The sequence below is a fragment of the Trichomycterus rosablanca genome, chromosome 17, assembly GCF_030014385.1.
Source record: "Trichomycterus rosablanca isolate fTriRos1 chromosome 17, fTriRos1.hap1, whole genome shotgun sequence".
NCBI classification, from domain to species: domain Eukaryota; kingdom Metazoa; phylum Chordata; class Actinopteri; order Siluriformes; family Trichomycteridae; genus Trichomycterus; species Trichomycterus rosablanca.
The window spans coordinates 5,737,378-5,759,969 of NC_086004.1; the positions used below are offsets into that span (position 1 = coordinate 5,737,378).

General features: G+C 41.1%; 1 protein-coding gene across 1 annotated transcript in view; it reads right to left on the reverse strand.

Annotated features, from left to right (window-relative positions):
- celf5a (cugbp, Elav-like family member 5a) overlaps window positions 1-22,592 on the reverse strand; it is a 283,398-nt gene that overhangs the window by 26,371 nt on the left and 234,435 nt on the right. Inside the window, exons 5-7 of the mRNA XM_063013153.1 lie at window positions 21,415-21,494; window positions 10,300-10,446; window positions 1,258-1,423 (exon numbers count right to left, since the gene is read on the reverse strand). Coding sequence (XP_062869223.1) covers window positions 1,258-1,423; window positions 10,300-10,446; window positions 21,415-21,494 — 393 coding nt within the window. The remainder of the gene's footprint in view (window positions 1-1,257; window positions 1,424-10,299; window positions 10,447-21,414; window positions 21,495-22,592) is intronic.

Genomic DNA, 22,592 nt, shown 5'->3' on the forward strand with positions numbered 1-22,592 from the left:
CACTGTTGTTTAGTTATAGGTGGTAGCCCTGGTGGCGCTAGGCCATTAGGGTAAGTAAAACCGCAAGGTTTGAGGTATGAGGGTTTTCTTTCGTCCTCTTAGAAATAGTGTGGTGCGACGCCGCGCAGTCCTCGAACTGCTGTTTGTTTCAGCGCTAGCTTTAGCTTAGCGGTCTCACTCAGTGCTCTAGTAGCGCTGGTTATATCCTAGGCATCAGTGCCTTCAGTCAAACAGAACATTGGATTCTCCAACCGCTGGGTGGCGACTCCGGAACGTACTCGGTAGTCACGCCAACATCCCCGGTTCGAATCCACACTCTCTACAGCTGCCCAGCTCTCGTGCAGTTGCTGGGCAGACTCTTTATCGCTGTCTCTTTAAAACGCTAACATTAGCATTAGCGGCTTTCACTCCGCGCTGTTTTAGCGTTGGTGGTAACTTCGGCATCAGTGCCTTTAGTTAAACGGAACATTGGATTCTGTAACCGCTGGGTGGCAACTCCGGAAAGTAATCGGCAGTCACGCCAGCATCCCCGGTTCGAATCCACGCCTTACCGTTGTGTAACCTTTCTCTTTTGTTTTTCTCCTTTTCAGATCGGTGTTTGTCAGCTTCCGTCGGAGTTTCCGATTGGGTTTTGTTTTATTTTATGTTAGCTGTTTACCTTTTCTGTTGTCCTTATTAATCAATAAAATATCTTTTTATAATTTTACTTCTGCATTTGTGTCCCTTTCTTCCCACGTGACAATATAAGCTTGTGCTTCAATCATTCAGTCACAGAAAACAGTTATAGAAATCATTAAAATACACGTCTCCTAGAAGCATACACAAAAATTTCCACCCCACTTGTGTATAAATCGACCAGCTTTCTGCGATTTAAAAATCCCATTTTAAAGGTCAAAACTACAGCCTGTTTCTGCAACCACATTTCTGTTTATACTTTAAATATTAACGAAGATGCTAGAACGTGTTTCTGTATTTGAAATCCACACACCAAAACCCTCAGTGTCTCTGCCTCCGGGGACCGAGAACAGCGTGGTTCCATGCTTCCCCTCGCTATAACACACTCCACTCCACTCATTATGGTTTTGGCAATTACACGAGAACGAGCCGAATGAGTTAAATTAAACGCGTGTTCACAGCAGGAAAGGCATGAAACCATCGCCTGTGGTTTCTAACTCAGTCGTCACATGCAGGGAGCATTCCCCTCCCAGCGTTCACCCCGTCCCTGTTAAAAAAATCAAATGAAGAACTGTTGCTCACCCAGAGGCTGATGAAACTCACCCGACACCGGGGTCATAGGGGTGGGAGGGAGGCTGTTGATGTTCAGCGCGCCCATCTGGTGGATCTGGGTGGCCGGGAAGGCCACACTGGGCGTCAGGTATCCGCTGTGACTAGCAGCCATGAGGGCCGCTTGCTGCTGCATCAACTGTCGGACGAAAGAGAAAGAGAAAGGTTAGGAGAAATGAGAGAGCTGTACAGAAAAGTGATGGATGGCTGGCGCTCGTCAGAACGGAGGAGAAACTGGAGCGGAAAAAAAGTGAAAAATGTGTCAACCTATGTTTAGGGAAAGCGGAGCGTCCGTCTTCGCAGTGAGGGAACTGTCACCAGCCTCCAGAAAAAATTCAGTAGCTGTCGTTCTCGTTCTTTCTAACGGAAGAAGTGACATGAATACTCCTGTAGTTCGAGAAGGGACCGGAGAGTTCGCAGCCAGAAAAACTGGACTGGATTCATCTTTCTATTTCCAACTTCAGAGGAATGATGGTGTCTAGATACTTTTTTGTCATTTCCCTTTAACCACACGGAGGCTTCTGCCAGAAACTGCAACTGGAGCGTTTTTAGGTATTGTACCACTTTTGGATATCCACGAATGACTCTGTGTTATGGCAAGAGGTTTAGTGGGATCACTACTAAAATCAGAATAATATTCTGTGTAAAAGAGTACTAAAAGTAAACATGGGTGATTAACTCCAGCCTATACTAGAATATTTTTTTTTAATTTAGACAATGACTGATCACCTAATTAATCCTGATAGAAGTGGCCTTTTCTAGGATGACAACACCCCATCCACAGAGCAAAATGGGTCATGAAAAGACAATCATATGCCATAGACTTGACAGTCACCAGATCTGTGGTCATCCAGTTAAACACCTGAAAGATCATTCCTGATGTTACTTTAACTACCAATTTGATTAATGCTGTATAGTATCGAAAGCCACAGTAAACTTTGGCACAATACCCTGTTCATGCTAGGCAATATTGCAGTGCTTGCATTACTGTGCTTTGTCTGGTATTGGCATAAAATGCATATACAAAATACAGATAAATAATAATAAAATAATAGATAAAAATTAATCATTCTCCTGCAATGCCTCTATCAGGAGGGCTGAACGTGACCATCCTTTCTATATTATAACTCCAGTCATATTAGACTATTTTTTTTTTTTATTTAGACAATGACTGATCACCTAATTAATCCTGATAGAAGTGGCCTTTTCTAGGATGACAACACCCCATCCACAGAGCAAAAGGGGTCATGAATAGTTTGATGAGTATTTAAAGGGTGACAATCATATGCCATAGACTTGACCATAGACATAGCCATAGACATAGTCACCAGATCTGTGGTCATCCAGTTAAACACCTGGAAGATCACGCCTGATGTTACTTTAATTACCAATTTGTTTAATGCTGTATAATATCAAAAGCCAGTAACAGTAACTTTGGCACAATACCCTGTTGGTGCTAGGCAATATTGCAGTGCTTGCATTACTGTGCTTTGTTTAGTATTGGCATAAAATGCTCATACAAAATACAGATAAATAAAACATAAAATAATAGATAAAAAAAAGTCAAACACGCTCCTTCAATGCCCGTATCAATAGGACTGAAAGTGACCATCCTGCCAGCTGCTGGCACCCCATACATAAGCTCACCTTGCTTCACCCACTCCATCTATTAACTCTTCATGTCATTTGCATACAATGCTATCGCTGAGGATCATCCATTCTGCAAAGAGCCAGTTGAACTGAGCTTTTAGGGGGCTTAACAAAAGCTTACTGGTATAAGGACATGTAGAGAATTTAGAGGCCATGGCAGTTTGGTGGCAAGTTCCCACATTTAACAAGTTTAAACGACGACTAGGATGAGACAGAATTTTACTCTCTCTCTCTCTCTTTTATGTTGTTCTGTCTATCTCGTTGGCCTGGCACTTACAATGTGACAGTAATCAGGACCTATTGTGCCCATCTCACAGCCCACGCCTGTAAACTGAATAGGACTCACAGAGTTAATCTGACCGACGCTAGCTGGGTGCCAGTTTGCTAATGCCCTTTAAAAGCCATTGGGACAGGCTTCGGGCAGGGCACAGAACGAATCTGACAGCTCCCGTATTCAAATTTCTAACCATGCCCGGCTCAGCTAATGTCCCTTTTCATGGCGGCGTCCAGATTGCTTCAGATAACAATGTGGCGTTCAGTTCTGCTCTTCAGGAATTATAACACAGCAAATTGGAGGTTCAAGCATGTAATTACGTGGGGGGGAAGTGAGCAACATCGATTCGTTCTCTGGCGAGGAAGAGGAAGGAACAGGACGGGGAAAAGAAAACAAAGGTCCATCGACTGGCCGCGCTGACAAGACTATTCAAAATCTTCCAAGCCGTTTCTTTGCTTGTGCCCAAAACCATTACTTGTTTTAGTGTGCCTCTTAAATAAATAGCTAGCATATGCTTGTGGGGTCCTGCTGCGTTTCTATCAGGGTCATAACCCTCCAGACAGGTGCTGTTGCCAGAAGAAGCTGTCCCAGCAATGGTGCACCATCACAGCCAGCATCTGTGTTTTATTGCCGGCTGATGGCATTAGATGGCATTAGGTAATCACCTTTTTATCACAGTGTAATTACCTGCGCAGCTCTCACTCCCAAACCTCTTACTGAATCATATATGACCCCTGAGATAAAGTCCTGACCTGGCACTTTTGGAAATGGGGGAGGGCGTATTTCATGTTAAGAGTAAGAAAAAAACAGGATGAGACTCTCTGGTTATTAAAGTTACTCACCAAAGAGACAAAGAGACGAAAGAGACAAAGATGTCAGAACCAGAAGAAGTTTGGATTAGGGTTTATCCAAAAACCAACAAAAATTCATTGTTCATTAAATGCTATCATTTAAAAAAAACATCCAACAAGTGATTGTTCATTTTGAATTAAGAATGAAGATGAAGAGCCCAGCAGTGGCAACTCGGCAGTGAAGGGGCTTAAACCAGCAACCTTCTAATTGCTAGTCCCATATCTTAACCATGCCACAGACCTAGCCGGGCGTCCACACAAACACATTTGACAGTGTTTGAAGAAGACAAGGTCGGATATCGTTTTAAAGAATTTGGCATAATTTGCACCTCGTTTGATTCTGGGTGGCACTGGATACACCACAACCCTGATCAGAATGATATGGTTAGTGATAGTAAATCCTTTTCATGTTTAAGTGACAAGTAAGATTTTGTTCACATTGGCTGTGTCTCAAACCACAAACTACTATATAAAACAGTACCGTTTATGATGCAATCAGGACTCCACACAACCTACTTAAGTTCATTCATTCAATTATTATCAGGACAAATCACGACCAGACATCTCATAGTCTGTGAACCAAGCTAAGGAGCCTGGAGTTGTGTTTCATTCACACTACCTGTTGCCATCATGTCATTCACTGACTGAATGGAGAAGCTGTGATCAATGATTCCAAGCAGAACGATATACAACAAGAGCAACACCAGCACTGAAGAGTGGTACCTTGTAACTCAACGTCCTCTAAATTTGAGATCTTTGAGAAATTTTTACCCTTAAATCGACATTTCCCTTAAACCCGGCGTACGTGAGAGATTTGTTTGGCTCGTGTCAGCTGCACTGTGCAGCAAAACAAAGGGGTGACTTGCTAAAGAATACGTTATTCCAAGATCAACCGTCTCCACAATTAAGAAGTATAAGGAAACAATAAAGAAGTAAAGATAAAGTGCAGGTTTATTAGTATTAACTGTTTTTCAATTGTATCTCAGAGTTTTTATATTATATCTGAGCTATTTTCAGTGTATACGTGTCAAAAACCACCCCATTACTTTACATTAGCCTAAAATCTTTGCAGTTCCACAGGACCATGGAACTTATGGGAAAAAAACACATTAAAACTCAACGTCTTTCAAACTCGACACCACTCCCAGAGCCAATTGACATTGAGTTTCAAGGTACCACTGTATGTTTATTTACGTCTCCACACATGATTTGATTCTTGCCAATGAACATGGTGTAGAAACATGTGAGTTCACAACATCTAACTGTGCCAGTAGGTGAATTCGCTACTGTAAATTGACTGTTTATGATGCTTTGCAATAGGTCCATGGTTTATTCCAGAGCATTTCCCAGGTTAAAGAACAATCAATCAAAATGTACACAAAAGATGGCATTTAGTTTCATGTTTAAATATGTTTGGGAGAATTTCACACAATGAAAACAATGGGAAAAGCTATAGGGCCTTAGCAAAGTGGAAAGATAATGGAACCACAGGTTATAGTCCCCAAACAGGTGTGGCTGGCAAACACATAGTAGGGAATTTACACACTATTAAGGGACATAGGCCTATACATTTTATTACTTTTATTTTGCTACAGCACATCTACAGGTCTATAGATTTACAGTAACGCCAATCTGACATGTAAATACAAACATAAGGAGTATCTATACCGTTTATTGACCGTGAATTCTTGGAAACCTAAAATTTATAGCCCTCTTGTATTGTTTACACAAGAAAAAAGAACAGTTGCTGTTTTGTTTGCGAGCAACAGGGGGCGATGTTAGGCTGCAAGACAACCTGTCCCACATCCCCAAATACATAAACAAACACACCCCTCCTATATTCCTGGCCCAGAGGCTTTTAAGTAATTTATGTGTCATCGTAATCTAATGCATCATATCTTACAACTGCCAAATAAAATGTGCACCTTTTCAACACCCTGCCATCCTCTAACAATTTCCATATCTCCCCAAAATAATACCAGTCAAAGATGGGTGCTTACAGAAATACACAAGATCAAATAAAAAGCACCGCCTTTCAGCAGAAGCAAATCCGAGCATCTCACCAATACATAGTGATGTTTCACACATCTTTGTATCTGTGCACTTTTCTCTAGGATCATAAGCTGATTGGCTGCTAGAGAAATAAGGTCCATATTTCAGATAAAAAAAAAAGCCACATCTTTTGGGTTCACATCAACAGGGATTATGCCCATTGCTCCCAAATTTGCTTTTCAGCCCACCTTAGTCAGCTCAGACTAAAATCCAATTTGTGGGCTGTCCCACTAAAATCCAATTTGTTACTTGTTCTCTGCATATAGTATATATCTGTATCTAAATGACTCGCTGAATGAAGTAGGTACAATATATATCTCTAGATTTTGATGATATACACAGAGCCAGGGAGTAACAGCAGACAGATGTTCCAAATACATCTAAATAACTGTGTTATCCTGGTTGGAGCCCCTGTGGGTCTGACGCTGGAGTCCAGCCTGGTCAATAATCCATTAGAGCCTTGCACACTACTCACTACACCTAGAACGTATTTAGGAGAGTCTACCTTCTGCATGTATTTAAAAAGTTGAAACTAAAGCCATGCTGAAACAGGAAAAACATGCAAAACTTTTCATATTAAGTGACCAGACGGAAAGAATAAATATCGGTCCACAGGGGTCATGTCTCTATGAGGTACCCAGAACATGTATTTGTATTTAGTCTCCTGTGGACTGGGTGGCAATACATACACCTGTGACCTACTTACCCATGGCTACCAGATGTATTAAATCAATTATAAAAAATAATCTACAAACCCTACTTCTGAAAAAAGTTGGGACATGTGCAATAAAAACAAAAATCTGTAATTGTTATTTGCAACCTTTTAAATACATGCAGAAGGTAGACCCTAAATAAGTTCTAGGTGTAGTGAGTAGTGTGTAAGGCTCTAATGAATTATTGACCAGGCTGTATTCCAGCGCCAGACCAACAGGAGCTGACGAAAGTTCAAAGAAAGTATTTTTGTTTGCTTTTTCATGTGTTTTTTTTCATGTTTTGTGTGTAAAGGTAACTATGATAAAAGATGTATATTTGGATTTTAAAACAACATACACTGCTATCAAAATGACATCTTATAACCAGAAGGTCCATAATCGTTTTAGCAAGACGATGCCAGGCGTCATTCTGCACCTGATATAACAGTGTGGCTTTGTAGACACAGAGTGCGTGTGCTGGACTGACCTGCCTGCATTCTACAGAGAATTAGACAATCTTGACCATGGACTGTTGAGGAGCTGAAGTTTGTATCAAGCAAGAATGAGCAAAAATTCCACTTGAAAAACTGCCACAATTAGTGTTGTCAGTTTCCTAATGAGGGTGGCACGGTGGCTCGGTGGGTAGCACTGTTGCCTCACAGCAAGAAGGTCCTGAGTTCGATCCCCAGGCAGGGTGGTCCAGGTTCTTTCTATGCAGAGTTTGCATGTTCTCCCGGTGTCTGTGTGGGTTTCCTCCGGGAGCTCCGGTTTCCTCCCATGCAGTCAGGTTAATTGGAGACACGGTATTGCCCTATAGGTGAATGGGTGTGTGTATGTGTGTGTGTATGTGTGTCTGCCCTGCGATGGACTGGCGCCCCGTCCAGGGTGGTACTGTGTGCCTTGCGTCCATTGAAAAAGCTTGGATAGGCTCCAGCACCCACGAGACCCTAATTGGATAAGCGGTTAAGAAAGTGAGTGAATGAGTGAGTGAGTTTCCAAATGATTAAATAGTGTCCCAACTTTTTTGTGTTGTACAGGCGTCAAATTAAAATGTATTATGTTTACAAAATACAATTAAGTTGGTCAGTAAAAACAATGGAAATTTGTACTTTGTACTTTATTCAATTAAAAACAATGTTGACAAGATTAACAAATTACATATTGTGTTTTTCTACAAGAAAATGGGTTTGTATATGCTTCCAAAAACTGTGGCAAAGCAAAGACCATAATTAATTGCAGAAAATCAGAAACCTGCACAAAGCCTTGATCTCAACCCTACTATACATTTTTATGATGAACTGGAATGCTGATAGTGAGCCTAACATTCTTCCGACATTACTAGGCATACAACTGACACAAACCCAATTCAAAATATCATGGAAAGCCTTTTCAAGACAATGCTGTATGTTATAAAGAGTTGGGATGATGGACAGAGGGGGTTTATAATATTTTTCTCTTAGTTAATGACCATAGTTTTGAAATGGAATGTCCAACAAGCTCATGGTTATTAAACATTATATACAAGCTAATTCTGTAATAGCACATTAATACATTCTTATGTTAAATAATATGTTGAAAATGTAAAGACATGACTGTTATAAAGCAGAAGTGACCATGAATCCTTATGAGTGCATTTCAAAACACTACTTGATGCCTTCTCGATTCCTAACTCCTACGTCTCACAGCCTGTGACCTGGCAAAAGTCGAAAATGTTTAGGGTCATCTGATTTCTGTAAATGCTCTTCAAAGAATAAAGAAACTAGAAGGTAGGAGGCTTTTAATGCGAGGGTACATGAGTGTATCCTACGCAGAAATCTTTTCCATCCTAACTCCTGTAGCCTATGATGCAGTATATTTAACGCCCTCGCCCTCACATCCGGACCAGTTTCCAAGTAATAGCTGGACCAAATGAGGTTCATTCAGGTGTATTACCAGTATATGTAACACTTTATTTTATGTTAATCTAATAATAGTTATTTTGGGTTAGTGGGGTGTTTGGATAGCACAGCAGTAAATTACTTTAGCCCATCTTTGACATAGCAGACAAAAGTCTGTGTTACATGTAGGAGACGCGGTGCTGCCCTGCCCACTTGCATGCCCCCTCGTACATTTAAATTCCTCACACTATCCATGAAAACCCTGCATTTTATAAATGCTAATGAGGATAGTATTTCTACTTTTTTACTAGCAAGCTTGGCAATTACTGTCTGCAAGTGAATTTAACACGGCCTCCATCAAGAGAGCGATGTGAAAACGAACCTGATAAACACACCTACAGAAGTCATGTGCAATTCTGCAGTTAATTCTAATTCTCTGCTAATAAAAATGCAAATGAGCGTCTACACACCAACTCAGAGGATCAGATCGGTATATGGTTAGTAAAAAAAGTTCTGACAGGCATGAAACTAAGCCGCAGCATCCCGAATTCTGCTTTTCTGCTTCTTACATCAGAAGGAGTTTTAGAATGCAGGCTATAAATACATGACACTTTTCTGTGCAATCTTCAACGTCACCGCTGGTTGTTGGTGAGTTGAGGAAAAGAAAAGCAAGCAAATATGTGGGAAGAAAAAGCTGGAGGAAACGAAAAAGCGGGTAAAGAGGAACCAAAGATTGGGGAGCAAGAGGAGGACCAAGATAAAGGGAATGAATCTGTAGGAGGAGATGGAGGAAGACAAGGAGGACAAGGGTAAGCGGAGATAGACAAGGAGCAAGACTTGAGGGAAAATATGATGTAGAAAAAGTAGGATGAGAACATTAAAATGGGGAGCATTGGGAATCTGGAAGGCAAGAGAAGCGGATAAAGAAAGAAAAGAAGGAGGAACTGAAGACACAAAAGGACAAAAGCAAAGGAGCATGAGGAGATAGAAAAGGCACTAAGAAGATTTTTTAAGAAGCAAGAGTAGGAGTATAAGATGTAAAATGAGGATTGGAGAGATAAAGAAGAAAGGACGATTAAAATAATTAAGCAAGATCAGATAGATGATGAGAAACAAGAAGAACAACAAAAGAAGTGATAGGAAAAGATAAAGAAAAGGCAGAGAAAGATTTAAGTCCAAGAGAAAGAAATAGAAAGAAGAAATAAATGAAGGGTAATTGTAGATTAAAAACAAGGACAAGGAAAGAGATAAAGGAGGTACAAAAGTTAAGTTAAAAGGTATAAAAGTAGTAGCAGAGCAAGACAACACTGAAAAGCAGAAGGAGATAAAGGAGAAGCAAGAAAAAAACAAAGAATTAAGAACAAGAAGAGAAGCAGGAGAAGTTGGAGGCTCAAGAGAAACAGGATAGGATAGAAGACCTAGAGAACATGAAAGAGGAGCAGGAGAAGAGTTTGTTAGAAAAGATAAAATAGCAGGAGAACGAGAGAGTAGGAATAACAGGAGGAGCAGAAAGAGGAGATTAAAGCAGCAGGAGAAAAAAGCTAAAGAAGACGTAGGAGGAGTTGCAGAAGATCAGTTGCTTATTATTGTATGCTCTCTGTTTAGTTTGTAGGACTCACCGCATGTGCGTAGCTGCTGTAGGTGCTGAAGGGCAGTGCGATGGCCGGGTTAAAGATGCCGAACTGACCCACCATCTGCTGCATGCGCCGGATGGTGCGCTCCTTGTCCGTGTCAGCAAACTTGACCACCAGGCTAGACGAGGCACCCTGAGGGGGCACACAAACAAAAAGAGGGCACAGCGTGCTTAACCCTTGATTTTTCTACTGTCGCTATCAGATATTCAGTGCCGCAATTCGTCCTGCCAGCTGGTTACTATATTCATAGCATTTGGCAGTCGCTTTTATTCAATTGTGACCATGGCACTTTTTGAGCAGTAGTCCAGTACCTTAAACAACGAGCTACCACTGCCCATTAATGATTAAAACAAAGCATGACACACAGTTCTTTGCTTTTTTTTTGCATTTCCCCCCAATTTTTTTTTCACCTTAGTTGTGTCCAATTACCCGATTGCATTACACTTCTCCTCTACTGATGTTAATCTCCACTCCTGATTGAGGAGAGCCGTAAATGACACACTCCGACACTTGCAGCTGCCAACTGCATCTTTTCACCTACACGAGGCGAGTTCATATATGGATCAGCTTTGTTTATGGAGAGACACACCCTGATCTCCATTATCCCTCGTCCCTGTGCAGCGCAATCAATCAGCCACCAGAGGTCATAATTGCATCAGTATTGTGGAATTACCTCAGGCATCCCCTCCCTACAAACAAGCCAATCATTGCTCGTGTGGGCGCCCAGCCTGCTGGTAGCAGAACTGAGATTTAAGCCGACGAGTTCAATTCCTACATGTAAACAGATTCACTTTATCTAAATAATCTTATAAGCCAGATCTTTAGCCTTTGCTTAAGTGTATGTTCACTTTTCAGTCATTCAGCAAGGACATGAACCAGCTATTTTAGGTAATTAGACTTGCTTCGTAGATGACCAACCACACACAGCTGGCTTGGCATAACATGCAGTGGAGATCATTTAAAACTGATCATTTTTGTAACAAAAAAATGGGGTTACATTTTTGAGTAATAGAAGTAACTGGCTGACTGACAAAACGACTGCACAAAAATACACACACAGACGTAGCCAATGAGAATTTAGGCCAAAAGAGGCCAAAAGTTTGTAAACAAGTGATTTCCAGACAAAATATCGATCTTTTTTTTAGCGCTTGTTTACTTTTGATGCTGAGTTTTGGGTTTTAACAGTGAGCTTTGCCAAACTAACTGACGGTTTCATACAAATCTGTGGTATAAATAATGATGATCAATGGGCCAGAGGATTCAATCTTAAGGCTGACTGGCAAACAGAGACTGTAATACCGGCTCATCCCAATCAGCTGTGGCAGAAGTAATTTTGTGGGGCAGTTGTAGCCTGGTGGTAAAGGTACTGGACTAGTAAGCTGAAGGTTGCTAGTTTAAACATCTCATCAGCCTAGCAATAGGTTTCCATTACATTATAAAGGTGGCATGATGGCTTGGTGGGTAGCACTGTCGCTTCACAGCAAGAAGGTCCTGGATTCGATTTTCAGGTGGAGCAGACTGGGTCCTTTCTCTGTGGAGTTTGCATGTTCTCCCCGTGTCTGTGTGGGTTTCCTCCGGGAGCTCCAGTTTCCTCCCACAGTCCATGTGCAAGTGAGGTGAATTGGAGATACAAAATTGTCCATGACTGTGTTTGTGTAACCAGTAACTGCCTGCCCTGCCATGAATGTAACCAAAGTGAGTAAAACATGACGTTAAAATCCTAATAAAATAATTACATTATAAAACTATCTTTGTTTCTCCACCAAAAAGAGCCGTCTGTCTACTAAACGTAAAGTTTGTTAAATAACCAGAAGTCATTTTGTGCTGAGTCTACTCCCATTTCTTCAGGAATTGTTTATTTAATACGTTTTCTTGCATGAGCCTGATGGGTAATATAACTGTGAACTTTGGCAGCAATCTGAGTTGCAGTAGTTGAGATCAGACTTACCGAGATTCATCTGAACCTGTCACTTCCCAGAGGGAATAAGTAATAGAAGCGAGGACTACTCGCCTTATGTTGGCACAAGCTATAAGGAGCATGACCTCCGAACCCAATCACCCTCTATCACCATGCTTTAGAGCCAATTACAGTCCACATTATTCCTCCTCACTCTCAGTGGCTAGGAAATGGTTTCTTTTCATTCATCCCAGAGGAAAGCAGGAGAGGAGAGAACACATCAATCACAACTCATTTTCTGGTTCGACGCTCTTCTCTGTAGGCCTTGCTTACAGAACGAGAGCAAGCTTTGCAGGGTTCAACGAGAAATAATGGAATAAAAGATCCAGTTTCTCTTTTTCTCAGTTCCTTTTTCTCTTTTATCTGAGCAGGGGAGCATAGTTAGTGTAGTTAGCAGTCTGGCATTACATCTGGTGACTACATAAACAGCAAAACGCTCTCTATGTGCTTCATGCTAACACACTTTTTCCCAATATCCTGTTCCTCACACCAGCCAGTCTGCATGAGGAGTTATCTTGTGCTGCTCAGATTTGTATCACCAGACCTGTTAAAGCGATTGCTGTGTGATTACTGCGTGGAACTCACACTGTGGGAAATCAAAGTGTGAAACTGAAAATATCAAAATGTGTCTCATGCTGATCACATTTAATCATTGAAGCATTTTAAAAGCTGGTCAGGGCCTGACCATTGTAGTAATGGAAAAGAGTAGGTCTATTTCTTTTTTATTACATTCTTTTCTATTAATATACCTTTTTATTCTCTATGGTACATGTTAAGTTTCTGTATCACTTCACAACACTGAACTGCTATTGAACTGCTAGCAGTTCTCAATCTAAGATTTATATACCGTGTCTGCACCGTATGTGCAAACAGCATGGGCGATGAATTTGATACATTCCATAACGAGAGAAGTGCAAAAATGTGTTTATTTCAACCTTGAATGTAATGGAAGTCTGGGGTAGCTGTTAGGGCAGTCAGTAAACATTTATACACACACTTAATGCTCAGAATTATGTTGACACCACTTTTAACAAACAGCTTCTGCTATTTCAGCCACTCTTGTTGCTAACAGATGTCTAAAACCAAGCATACAGCCATGCAATCTCCACCGACAATTACTGGCACTATGAGGGGTCATTTTAAAGAGATGTGGCTCTGTAATAGGTAGGACATGACCTTTTATTAAATTCATTAAATTCTGCCATACTTCAGCTTGCCTGGTCATCTCTGAATGCTGTTATTTTTAAAGTAAAAATGAAACAACAACAGCTAAGCGTTGACAGGTTAGGGCACAGAAGCTAACAGAACTCTCATCTCGCATGCAACATGGAAAATCATCTGTCCTCAATTGAACCAATGTCTACAGAGCTGAAAACCATCTTTGGAATGTCAGAAAGCGTTACAGACTGGATTTCAGATGCACAAACAGCCTCACATTATGTGATAGTTCCAGATAACTATGCACAATGACCAGTGTCAGTCGTAGTAGTTTACAGCACAATGTAAATAAACTAGAAAAAGTGAAAATTAATTTTATGAATGATAAATTATTACTCCTGAAGTACAAAGTAAAGTTTGGCAGATAAAAAAAAAAAAAAATAAACCTGTCCCCAAAAAAGTAACCTTGCACATAAAATAAACTAGTAAAAAAAAAAAAGCAATTGAGTAATAGTGAACTAGCAAATGAAAGCAAACACTGCTGGTACCTGTTAGATTACAACGTTTGTGCACTTGTTCTCTTGACAATAGAGTTTTCTTTAAAAAATAAAAGGCAAATCTTTTTGTCCTGCATGTGGAATTCCTTTCAGCCTGCATACAATTAATACCCGGCCTGCTGGTGCAGAGAAAAAAAAAGTGGGTGAACGATGAAGTAAAACTCTCATTAAATTTTAAGCCGTTGAGTGACTGGGAGAATTCCCACCAGCACTGGGCCTGGAGAAACGGATTCAAGAGAAAAAGTGCTCGAATAAAATTTGCACTTCTACAGAGAGAGAGAAAAAGGGCTCAGAAATCAAAGACAGGACGGTGGAGGAGTGTGTCTTCATGAGACGCCCTTGAACAAGGGCATGATGGTCCTTTTCAGGCTCACATCATGTCTGCATGAATGAAGGGTGTAAAGGAGCTAACTAAGCTATATAGCCCATAGCATGCTAACTCCACAAATCTGTCTTGGTGCTGTTGCTCAGAGACAATCAGGCTGGTTCTCCAGCTCTTGCTGCCTGTCATGTGTAGAAAACTGCATCGGTCTGCAGACTGTTCAGTGTCAGACAGTAAAGATTGGCTCTTGTGACATGATTCAGGAGAATCTGTACACTGGTCATTATTTTCTACTTTATCACCAATATATATTAATAAAGTTTTATGTCAGAGTTAAGGACAAATTTTTTTTTCTTTTCTATTTTTCTTTATGCATTTTTTCCCCCCATTTTCTCCCAATTTAGTGTAGTCAATTTGTCATCTGCTGCTGGGGAGTCGAGGTGGGTATATTGCTGCTCATGCCTCCTCCGACCCACGTGCAGCCCTTAGCAGAACCCTTTTTCACCTATGCACTCTGCACAGGTGCCTCTCTATCTGCCAATCATGGTCCTTACACAGCGTTTGAAGACCCCGCCTACATAGTCTGGTCATCCTGCCCTAGCAGAACTGTGTCTGCTGCAGGCACTGCCAATTATGCCCACTAGATGGCGCCCAGCCGACCGGTGGCAACGCCGAGGAGTTCAGAATCTCGGCACTGGTGTGCTAGCGGAACGTCCCGCTGCACCAACTGGGCGCCCGTGGAGGACTAATTTGTTTGCTAATATCACAGACCCCTGAATCAAATTTTATTATACTATTATTTAATAGCCACACATCAGGTTTGTGTATGTAGGATGCCCAGGCGGGGCGGTCCGGGTCCTTTCTGTGCGGAGTTTGCATGTTCTCCCCGTGTATGCGTGGGTTTCCTCCGGGAGCTCCGGTTTTCTCCCACAGTCCAAAAACATGCAGTCAGGTTAATTGGAAACACAAAATTGCCCTATAGGTGAATGGGTGTGTGAGTGTGTGTGTGTGTCTGCCCTGCGATGGACTGGTGCCCGTCCAGGGTGTTACTGTGTGCCTTGCGCCCATTAAAAAGCTGGAACAGGCTCCAGCACCCCCCGCGACCCTAACTGGATAAGCGGTTAAGAAAGTGAGTGAGTGAAGGGTTAAAAGTTTTACCAATCATTCTGAATAATATAACTTTTTTAGGTGTGTTTTCAAATACTATTTGTTTAGCAGAATTGATACCCGAATTCAGACTTTGGTAAATATCTAATAAAACAATCAAGTTTGCAATCAGACAAACTGAATTCTATGATTCAAATACATAAAGCAAATGACCCAACAAGCATCACAGAAATACTTCTTGCTGTAGGTTTTTTCTATCACCTGCATACCAATAAACCAATGCCAATATTATCATGTCGGACCAGCCGTCCTCTCAAAATTGGTGTTCATATGGCTTTACAGTTCCAGAAAAATCCATCGGCACTGCGCCTTAGGCGAGAGCTCCAGTTCCACAGTGCGCAGCAGATTTTAATATAAGATAGCATCTGCAGTTTAATTTTGCTCCTATATTTGTTGAGACAGCATCAATCCCCAACGTATACACACGTCTGAAAATGAGGGGTCAGAGATGCACGACCCCAAACTTCTCCAAGTGTAATTCCGTCCCAGGATGTGCTTCGTACAAGGCCCTTCCTGAAGCCTGGCAATTTGCTGTACATCACGAGGGTGTAAATTTTTAATTGTTTCACGTCCGAAGCCCGAGACGAGGAACGGAGGGGAGATGGAGGGGGCACGCGTGCCTGGAATGAAGATCCTGTTATGACCAGACATCTGATCTGACCCGTCATTACTGTTTCAAGAGCACATGAATATATTGAGCTCAGACACACACACACGGATATACTGAGCTTAGCTACTGATACCCATGGAATACACTTGCACACTCAACACAGCTACAAAAACAAAGAAATGTACTGGCTGAGATTCTCCCAAGAGAGGAAATCTGATTAGTGTGGGGTCGGATCTGTACTGATGTGACAGTGAGGAAGAGTCAGTGTGCATTCATGCATGTGTATATGAATATAATGCAACAGAGAGGCAGCTGTATGTTATTCCAGAGAGATACGAACCTACTAGAAAAGGATTTTGCCCCTGTGAGCTACGCTGTTGGCATTCACAGTGTGTAAACCTCAAGGCCGCTCGTGTCTGGTTAGACTACAAATCCAGTCGTGTCTAGAACAGTGTTGTTATTACAAGGCTTGTATACAGAACCAATAACTTTATCAGACTTTCCAGACATGCTACACTTCGCACAACTGACTTCTGCTCATGAATTATTTAGTTTAAAGTTTAACTACTTTTACCCCCAAGGCGGTTCTGACATGCACCTTACCACCAAACTTAAGTCTAAATCTTGTGGGCTTGGTGCTGCCATGCCACCAAAGTTGTTCCAGCTGGACTGCTGGATGTCATTAGAATCTGCAGCCACTACACCAATGATGAACATAATGTCCAGAAACTCACCACTACATCTATTACTGATCTATTCAACTCTAGATACTTTTATTATGCTTCTTATTTTTTTACATTTTCTTTCAATAAGTTCAGTATCTGTTTGCTTATTGATTTAATGCAACTTTCCTCTAGGCCAGTGGTCCCCAACCACCGGGCCGCGGACCGGTACCAGTCCGTGAGTCGTTTATTACTGGGCCGCACGAAAAGGATAAATAATTAGAGATCGCTACAAGAGCAATTAAATTTCCAACATTCTTCGGGTGTTATTGTCCCCAGTCACCACTAGGTGGGAGCAGTGTCTCATTGCAGCGAAAAAAGCTCAGGATTCACACTGATTTTCCATTCCTTTGCCGGTCCGTGAAATTATATCTTTTATGAAACCGGTCTGTGGTGCAAAAAAGGCTGGAGAGGAGTCGTCCCATTTGAGTCCCTTTGTTTCTTTGAAGGTTACTTCTTTCCAATATGTGCTTGTTCTTTTAGGGTTTTGGGACCCTGATGTCAGTAAAGGATTAAATGATTAAAATGAACAATTCTACAGAGAGGAGTTAGACAAAGTTCATCTACAGTGAATTAAAAAAACTCACTGAAAAGTTGTTACTGCCAGAACCAGCAATTAGGTTTGGGGGGCAATTACTTTTTTCACATAAGTGACATAGGCTTCGAATAAATCTACTGTCTGACAACATTTACATTTACATTTTCAGCACTTAGCAGACACTTTTATCCAAAGCGACTTACAGTTATGACTGAACATGATTTTGAGCAATTGAGGGTTAAGGACCTTGCTCAGGGGCCCAACAGTGGCAACTTGGCGGTAGTGGGGATGGAACCGGCAACCTTTTGATTACTAGTCCAGTACCTTAACCACGGGGCTATCACTGCCCTTGTCACATTTAAACGTGGCAAATCAGCAAATCGTGTGAGAGGCAAATACTTTTTACAGAACTTTAAGAGCATCAAATAAAGACTTTTGTCTTAATGGCACAATTGATCAGAACATCAGAAAGTGTTCATGGTTTTTCAGAACAGTAAATGTTCCAGGGTTCAAATTTTATCTGTTCTTCTAACCGGTTGGCATCTACACAGACATGAGTTGCTATTTCTGAAGGGTGAGGGGCTAGCCATTAGGAGATGCACTTGTCAGTGCGCTCTTAGCGACAGTCTCAGTCCCCCAAAAATAAAGAGGGTTGAGTCAGAAAGGGCATCTGGTGTGAAACTGGGAAAAAAAGATGGTGGTACAGAGCAATTAAGGCACTGTACTTGTACCTTAATGATACAGTATACTGACTATTGATCCGAAGGTTACTGGTTCAAGCCCCAGGTTGACTCTGTTGCTTGAATCAATTGAACTGCATTCTGTCCAGTGTTCATGTTTTCTCTTTTACAGAACAGTGAAGGTATCTTATCTGCCTATTAAATGTAAGGTGGCTTGCATAAAAACGTCTTCTGAATGCCATAAATGTAATTGGCTAAAAGCACATTTTTGTGAGACATTTTAAACACCTACTGTAAATAAAAAAGCTTTAATCTGCATAATGTATTAAAGCCACAAACTCCAAACGGCTCACTGACTTTCTCTCAAAATATAATTTTCAATAGGTAACTGTAATTGTAAACACTCTGACATTTTAAATAGCAGTTTTACAACATTAGGCCATGACTTAAAAGAGACAAAGAACATGGTGGAGAGATGAAATGTAGCCTATGTGTGCATTAGAAAAGAACAATGTGACCCGCAGGACCAAAAATAGAGTTTAGTGTCACTACTGTTTAACACTGTCTCATGCAGTCTGTCCTTAAAACAGAGGCTCCAGGCAAAACAAATACTGTTTTACTCACTAGAGTTCCAGAATAACAACAGCACTACAAACCCCATTTTCGGAAAAGTTGGGACAATTTATAAAATACAATAAAAACAAAAATCAGTGATAGGTTCATTCTCCTGAATTCTCCTGAAACCCCCCATGCTACTGCAAAAGACTTACAAGATGACCTGATGAAAGCTGGGACAAATGTGTCGGTGACAATTATAATAAGATCACTTAACATCTAAGAACATCATGGCCAGACTACAAAGCATGCCACTATTGACCAAGAAGCACAAGAAGGGTTGACTGAAATACGCCAAAAGGAATTTGAACAGGCCTTTAAAGTTCTGGTACACAGTTCTATGAAGTGACAAATTAAATCTGGAACTATCTGGCCAGATTGTCTGGCAAAAGAAGGACAAGGCTTATGACCAGAAGAATACTATCCCCACAGTTAAGCATGGAGGTGGGTCCTGACAGTGGAATTGGCAGTCCTGACAGTGTGACTGGCACCATGGATTTACACAAATACCAATGCTTTTTATGAAGGATTGTTAGCTTTCCAAGAAGAAACTGAACCTTGGTGATAATTGGACTTTCCAGCAAGTCTATGATCCCAAACACAATTCCAAGTCAACCAAAGCTTGGTTAAGGGTTCAGTCCTGGAATATCCCAGCCTTCTTGGTCTCTAGATTTAAATCTCAGAAAATCTTTGGAGGCATTCAAAGAAAGCAGCTGAAACCTGAATGTCATCAAACCTACAGTGGTAAAACCTGTCAAGCAGTCACAAAAATGAGAAATATCTAAGAGGCCACTGGCCTTGCAGGTTAGCATTCATAAATCCATTATAACAAAGACTGGGCATTCAGCATGGTACCCCAAGTTGTAAGCTATCTAAGCTAGACCCTGTAAACAAATTACTAGAAGACGTTTGTACTTCAAATCCATTTAATTTAGCTTGACTGGGAGGGTTCACTGACTGGGAACATGTTTTTTATTAAATAACTTGAAAGTCTGGGAAATAATGGACTTCATCTGGTACACTGGACCCGTTTGGATCAACAATCAAAAAGAAGCAACACCATATCCGAGGTAAACAGCAGAGTATTTGTGGTTTGAATTTCGACTCAAATTTGATTGGAAGGTTTGACAAATTTGAACAGTGCAGAAGTTTGGCTGATTCATCAGCGAGAAGCTTTTGCTGAAGAAGAATTGAATTTCTGCTCTGTTCAGGGTGTATGACTGTCTTGCAACCAGTGATTTTAAAAAGCACTAGACCCAACACAACCCTTACCAGAATAAAACTGTAAAAACTAATCAATGATTCACTTTCTGAATAATTTTATGACATAATTCCATAACAAATTGAACATTTGTTATTTAAAAATTATGACAAATAAAACAAACAATGTAACAATCATGTGTTGTATATTAATTATTCTTTTCATTATTCAGATAATTCAATCCCCTTAGCTTTATCCTGGTAAGGATCATGCTGGGTTCTAGCCTGGGAGTCCTGTTTTGGACTGGTTGACTCACCTCTGAGTAAAAATGCACTGGGGAACGTGGGGTGCATGACCTTCAACACTCATCCATGCTGATGTATGCAAACCAACATTTTCCCATGATGCCTTATAAAGAAGCATCTCATTCAGACTAAACAGCTCCTCCGATCCCGAGGAGCAGCCTGGTCAGTGACCTCATGACCACCAGGTCTGAGTGTGATTTCATAATATATTTCCTCTATGAGAATGTTATATGTATGTTTGATTCTACGTCTCTACCTACGCTTTCCTGTACCCCTCTGTCTACCGCGCTCTATGCCCCCTGCTTATACACACATGAATAATTCACCAGCCGATTTTGTGAAAGGTGAGGTAAACAAGTCTATTGCCTAATATCCCAGGAGGCTGTAAAGAGGGGGCGGTAAAGGGGGGGATGTTTCTGCATGTGTAAAAGAAATAGAGATAGGTCCAGGATGCCACTATGTGTACATAAATGCCCTATGCTTTACATTCAGCGCCTTTAATGCTCCTTTGCTTTGTAGAAATACAAATATCATTTACATGTCCAAGTCATTCGTATTTTGTACTTTTACTGTGTATTTCAATATGTCACACAATGGGTTTCATCTGGCAGCAGGAGTGTTTAGTAAACACAATAGTACTTAAAGCGTGGGAGACTTCAGCTTTAGTTCAGAGTATTAAATAATACACATGAAGCCGAACTGAACTGATCCAGACAGTCTGGCTTCACTGATTAACACGCTTTAAAAAACTCAAGACATTTTGATGTCTATGTACTTGTAAATTCAAATATATCAGACATTTTTAAGTAGTCTGTTTCTTACCAGGAGACACTGGCATATATGTGTTCCATCAAAGGGCCATAAACTTAAAGGTTCACATATTTATTTTATGTATTTGTTTAACCCTAAGGCAGGAATACACTCAGACAGGTTGCCAATCCCAATCCACTGAAGGGCAAAATACACAGGGGAGACTTTGGAAGTCTAAACCAGCATCATTTACTTACATGGGCAGCCTAGTGGTTAAGGTACTGTACTAGTACTCAGAAGGTTGCCTGTTCAATCCCCACCACAGCCAGGTTGCCATTGTCGGGCCGTTGAGCAAGACCCTTAACTCTCAGTTGCTTAGATTGTATACTGTCACAACTGTAAGTCGCTTTGGATAGAAAGTGTCTGCTAAATAAATGCCAAAAATGTAATTCCTTTATTTACAATATTTAAAATTTAAAAAGCTAGTATTTAAAGAGGAAGGGGAAGAGTGTACTCACCGGCATGGTCTGACTGCCGTGCAGAGCGCTGATTGCAGACTGAGCTTCAATATGTGTGGAGAACTTAACAAAGGCACATCCTAAAAGCACAGACAGAAAAAATGTATTAAACACTGAGTGCTGAATGTACAAAGCTAACAAGATGCAATATCAATCTTTTCAATCAATTATTAAAGATGAGACACAGAGTTAAAAAGCTGCAGCTAAATATCAAAATGATCAACCAGAGAGCCAGAAAAATGCTCATGTTTAAGTACACCGATCAGCCATAACATTAAAACCACCTCCTTGTTTCTACACACACTGTCCATTTTATCAGCTCCACTTACCATATAGAAGCACTTTGTAGTTCTACAATTACTGACTGTAGTCCATCTGTTTCTCTACATACTGTTTTAGCCTGCTTTCACCCTGTTCTTCAATGGTCAGGACCCCCACAGGACCACCACAGAGCAGGTATTATTTAGGTGGTGGATCATTCTCAGCACTGCAGTGACACTGACATGGTGGTGGTGTGTTAGTGTGTGTTGTGCTGGTATAAGTGGATCAGACACAGCATCACTGCTGGAGTTTTTAAATACTGTGTCCACTCATTGTCCACTCTATTAGACACTCCTACCTAGTTGGTCCACCTTGTAGATGTAAAGTCAGAGACGATCGCTCATCTATTGCTGCTGTTTGAGTTGGTCATCTTCTAGATCTTCATCAGTGGTCACAGGACGCTGCCCACGGGACGCTGTTGGCTGGATATATTTTTGGTTGGTGGACTGTACTCAGTTCAGCAGTGACAGTGAGGTGTTTAACAACTCCATTAGTGCTTCTGTGTCTGATCCACTCATACCAGCACAACACACACTAACACACCACCACCATGTCAGTGTCACTGCAGTGCTGAGAATGATCCACCACCCAAATAATACCTGCTCTGTGGTGGTCCTGTGGTGGTCCTGACCATTGAAGAACAGCATGAAAGGGGGCTAACAAAGCATGCAGAGAAACAGATGGACTACAGTCAAAGTGCTTCTGTATGGTAAGTGGAGCTGATAAAATGGACAGTGAGTGTAGAAACAAGGAGGTGGTTTTAATGTTGTGGCCGATCTGTGTAATCCCATGTGGACATTGTGAAAACATGCAAACACTGACCAAAGGTAAGGATCGAACCCTGGTCTCTGAGACCC